The following is a 5,290-nucleotide window of genomic DNA, read 5'->3' as shown; positions in this document are numbered from 1 at the left end:
TCTCCTCAGGCCTGCAGCACTCGTAAAACAGCAGGAATAATAAGAGAGTGTTTGTGAGAGCAGTGGAGTGGAGTGGGGGAACAGTGTCTGTGATTATGTCCCTTTAGGGCCTGTAGGGGCCCACAGACTCCCCGAGACCCCCCCCCCCCACACACACACACACACACCGTGTTTTTCTGAGTGAGGGTCTTTCTGTAGAGTCTCTGTCATCCACTGCTAAACCAGGTCAGATGGGAAGGATTTTTTTCTTGCTTTCTAGTAATTTGAAGAGGAGGGTGTGTGATGTGAGGCTTTTCACTGCTTTCATGTAAAGCCGCTTTTACACTGAATGGAGCTAAATGTGAACAGTCATTAAATGCTTACATTTTTCAGAATAATATCCAAATTTAGCCAAAATCAGTGCCTAGATATATTAAAATGATACCCCAGGAGATCTAATGTGAGATGTAAACTCACTATTAACACCTGTATGTAGGCTAAACATTTCTGTGTGTGTGTGTGTGTGTGTGTGCGCTTGGTTGGCAGGGGGCTGATGTTATTTCAGTGGGGCAGCAAGGCAGGGTGGGGAGGCGGGGTCAATGGGACCACTAGGGAAAGTGAAATGTTTTTCAAAGGAGGCTGGAACAGTCTGGAGAGTCAGTCAGGATGGAGGTGTAGCTTTCCTTTGAGAGATTGATTAACAGCCATTTAAGCGCTCAGACGGCGACATCTGACGAGCTTTAAACATTTTCATCCTCAGCCTTGTTGCACGATGATTTGGTGACAACACTCGCTAGTATTAAGTGCCACAGGAACCATGGCAACGACAGCTCTGACTGGGTTCTCTATGATGAGCCTGCTCAGCCTCGGGTACCTGACCTGGGACCTGATGAGTCCCAACCAGGTGGAAAACGAGCCCGAACAAACCTTCAGGCCTCCTGTCCCGCAGCCTCCTCACATCATTTTCATCATGACAGACGATCAGGGATTCAACGACATCGGGTACCACAGCTCTGACATCAGGACACCGGCGCTGGACAAACTGGCAGCGGACGGAGTGAAGCTGGAGAACTATTACATCCAGCCCATCTGCACCCCGTCCCGCAGCCAACTCATCACCGGCAGGTATGATAGAGTGTTTGCTCTCTGACTTGAGACTGGTTGAATGTTTTCCTTATATTGATGTAAGACGAATGTGTATACAGGCAGAGTTTTTGTACAATTTGTTGAAAAACTGATTAATGAAATGAAAGTATTAGATTAGATGTATCCAAAACTACACTGGTATGACATTCATTTGGGATATTGTTCTTTATGTCTCAAAGAATAAAAGTAAATAACATTAGATGAATCAAAAGAAACATAAAAGCAGGCTAGTCTTTTGGAGTGTGTCCTGGCATGCTTTTGAGATAATAAACTGCAGTGGAAATGCCCTCTTATGTTCTATATGTTTCTGATATGATCAATAATTGTGATATAATCTTGAAACCTGTATAACTGCAAAGCCAAAGTGAGATTCCACTGAGATGTGAAAAAGCAGACCCACTCCAATTTTGAATGGAAATTATATATTAAAATATATTTAAAACCTTCAGCATCAACCTGAATATGAGATCTCATGAGAATCATATGATATGATGATGTTTCTTGCTGCCACATTTAGGCCCTGATGATATTGTAAATACTGTGTATTTTCTTTACACTTTTACAACTACATTTTTGTGTATTTGAATTGTATACCTGAGATAAATAAAACAAATGTTCTTAAAAAAGCTCAGCTCAAGTTTTAGACAAAAAACAAAATATGTAGGTGAACAAACCTTTTCACAGGTCTTAATGTGGCCTTTCTGTCTTCATGTCTTCTACATTTGTTAACTAGACATGAAGTCGAGGGAGGAAATAGGAACAATGTCCCTCTCCCCTCTTCTTTTACTTCCTGTCCCATCCAATTGTGTGTCCTTCTGACAGTTTTCTTAATCTTTAACCCTACAGGTACCAGATCCACACTGGTCTGCAGCACTCCATCATCCGGCCCCGCCAGCCCAACTGTCTGCCCTTTGACCAGGTAACCCTCCCCCAGCGACTGCAGGAGCTCGGCTACTCCACCCACATGGTTGGCAAGTGGCACCTGGGCTTCTACAAGAAGGAGTGCCTGCCCACTCGCCGAGGCTTTGACACATACTTTGGCTCCCTAACGGGCAGTGTGAATTACTACACCTACGACTCCTGTGATGGACCTGGGCAGTGTGGCTTTGACCTCCATGAGGGAGAGTCGGTCGCCTGGGGTCAGAGGGGCAAATACTCCACCCATCTCTACACACAGAGAGTGCGCAAGATCCTGGCAACCCATGATCCTCAGTCCCAGCCGCTGTTCATCTTCCTATCCTTCCAAGCTGTTCACACACCCCTGCAGTCTCCGCGGGAATACATCTACCCGTACCGCGGACTGGGAAACGTGGCGCGCAGGAAATACGCTGCTATGGTCTCAGCTGTGGACGAGGCAGTGCGTAATATAACATACGCTCTTCGCAAGTATGGTTACTACCAGAACAGTGTGACCATCTTCTCTACTGACAACGGTGGCCAGCCTTTGTCTGGCGGCAGTAACTGGCCGCTCAGAGGACGTAAAGGCACCTACTGGGAAGGCGGCATCCGGGGTTTGGGGTTTGTCCACAGCCCTCTGTTGAGGAAGAAGAGGAGGGTGAGTAAAGCCCTGGTGCACATCACTGACTGGTACCCCACACTGGTGGGATTAGCAGGTGGCAATGAGTCCCTGATGGAGGGGGTGGATGGGTATGATGTTTGGGAAGCCATTAGTGAGGGGAAGGAGTCACCCAGGTTGGAGATCCTCCACAATATTGACCCTCTGTATAACCATGCACGTAGTGGCTCCCTGCAGAACGGATATGGGATTTGGGATACAGCCGTGCAGGCCTCCATACGAGCTGGAGACTGGAAACTCCTGACAGGAGACCCTGGCTATGGAGACTGGACACCACCACAGATGCTTCCAGGTTTCCCCGGCAGCTGGTGGAACCTGGAGCGTCACACTGAACCCCGGAAATCTGTGTGGCTTTTCAACATCTCGGGAGACCCCTACGAACGTTTTGACCTTTCTGAGCAGAGACCAGATGTTGTCAAAGAGCTGCTGGCTAGATTGGTGTACTACAACCGCACTGCGGTGCCAGTAAGGTACCCATCAGAGGACCTACGGGCTGACCCCCACCTGAATGGAGGTGCCTGGGTGCCCTGGGTAGGAGATGAGGAGGAGGACAGCTGGGACAGCGTCTACCAGAAAACGAACAAGGATTGGAAGAAGAAGCTTAAACTGTCCAAAACCAGGTCGTTTTTCAGGAGACTCAACACAAGAATAATGTCCAACAGGATATAGAAAGGACAAAGGTTCCTAGAGGACAAGGTTATATGAAGGAGAGTTCTGTTTGTTGATGGAACTTTTTTAAGATGTTTTTTTGTTGAAGAAGGAATCAAGTTTCTGCAAGATCCAACTGCAGTTAACAAAGTTGTCGCTGTGTATATATGTGGGCGTATGTTCAGTCTCTCTAGATGAACTGATTGATGGTAAAAGAAAGTATTAATTGTTCAACTGGTTTATATCCATTTTGAATAAAAAAATGTGTGTGCCCCTAAATTGAATATTCTGTACTGTATCCGTCTTACAAGATGATACAAGTATGTAAGAAAACGTATTTACAAGGAGACCCCAAGAGAAAGAGACATAAATACAGATAGGGTTATTTTATAAAATCATCGCTGTATTTGACATAGATGAAAAGGTGAAAACATCTGCAACCATTTGTAACTATGATGAATATAACTGATGACTACCTCTAAGTCAATGTGACATTAGTTGCAAGCTTTATTTCTTGACAAATCTGACTTTTTTATGCCAATTGTCCTGTTCTATTTGTCATAATTCAGTTTGCTGATCCCCCAAATATTAGAAGAGGCGCTTCCATTCCTTGTGTTAGTAAAATCTCATTGCCATGCAAGACCTTTTGAATTCAAATGAGTTTAAGGGTGTTTGCCGAAAGCAAGGCACATTTAGACATTAGTCACCACTATCTAATAAGATCTTGTTACAAGATTATTACTGTCAAAGGGATTAGTAATAGTCATCCTATGAGTGGAAAGAGATCATTGATTGATTAAACACTGATGCTACTGCTATTCTGCTCTAATGAATTTCCTGGTAACACGCATTATTTGATCATGATAATTCCTTTAGCTCAACTGCTCTCATCATCCTTGTTTCCAGATGCAGTTGGCAGCTGCTTTTAGTGGAAAAACTCTGATTAAACCCGCTGTGTGCTACCTGCCCAGCAGCAAACAGCAGACAAAGTTAGCGACTAACCGGGTAGCTTACATCTGCCAGGTGGCCAGAAACACAAGTCCGAATGAATGATAATGTTGCTCCGTATCTCTTGAATGTGTAAATAGGCAACTGTTCGCTAAGGAGGATTGTTGTATTTGCAGATGTGTACAGTTAATCACAACAGCAATATGACCTAGAATCAAGTCATTATTCTTGTGGACAGTCTGGTTGGGATCTTGCACTCTACAAGCAGAAACACAAAGCATCAAACACAGGTCAAAACAAAGAAGAATCTGTTCTCTTGTGTTGGCTCGTCCAGCGACATGAGCCAGTAAATGTGTCAGCATGTAGAAAGTTATGCATGCATATGAAGCTGCCCGTGTAGTTAGAGCTAAGGTTACCCTAACCTACAGATGTCTGTATGAAAGTTGTGAATGAATTCTGCCATTGTTACAGGGCACTATAATGTAAACTAGGCCGCATCTGATTTTTTGTTCTTTTTCACAGTTTCATTTATTTTTTCTTGCACATGTGCATGCATAGTTACAATTCTCACTTCCATATTTTTGGATTTTCCAGCAGAACAAAAAGTGCTTTAAAAACAAAACAAAAATCTAAGTTGCCTGGGCACATAGCTGTGGTTGAAACATGTTGAGACTGGCGTCCCAGTCACACGATGTTAGCTAATGCAAACCTAAGATTCAGTTGCACATTATGCGATTTTGGCAGAGAGAGACAAAAGGAGATTTCTTCACATGCTGTAATTATTTCCTAAGATTAGCACACTACAGCGCGCTGCCAAAGGCTCATGTTTGCAAGGAGAAGTGAGATAGTTCACTTCATTTCCTGTCTTTTGACTGTTGTACCAAACTGCCACACATTTACCGTTTCCTGTCAGTATCTGGTGAAACCTTTCAGCTGAGGTTCATCATCTTTAGTTTAGTTTTAACAGTGTTTAGTTCACTTTTCTGGAGTTCA

General features: G+C 44.1%; 1 protein-coding gene across 1 annotated transcript; it reads left to right on the top strand.

Annotated features, from left to right (window-relative positions):
• The first annotated feature begins 796 nt into the window (after window positions 1-796).
• On the top strand, window positions 797-3,370 carry arsia (arylsulfatase family, member Ia). The gene is made up of 2 exons (XM_070913432.1): window positions 797-1,104; window positions 1,972-3,370. The coding sequence occupies exons 1-2, from the start codon at window positions 797-799 to the stop codon at window positions 3,368-3,370; spliced, it is 1,707 nt and encodes a 568-aa protein (XP_070769533.1).
• Window positions 3,371-5,290: the final 1,920 nt, after the last annotated feature.

This window comes from Enoplosus armatus, chromosome 10 (genome assembly GCF_043641665.1).
Source record: "Enoplosus armatus isolate fEnoArm2 chromosome 10, fEnoArm2.hap1, whole genome shotgun sequence".
Taxonomy (NCBI): Eukaryota; Metazoa; Chordata; class Actinopteri; order Centrarchiformes; family Enoplosidae; genus Enoplosus; species Enoplosus armatus.
Note: the sequence above shows the minus strand (reverse complement) of the source record. Positions and strands in the feature narration are given on the sequence as shown.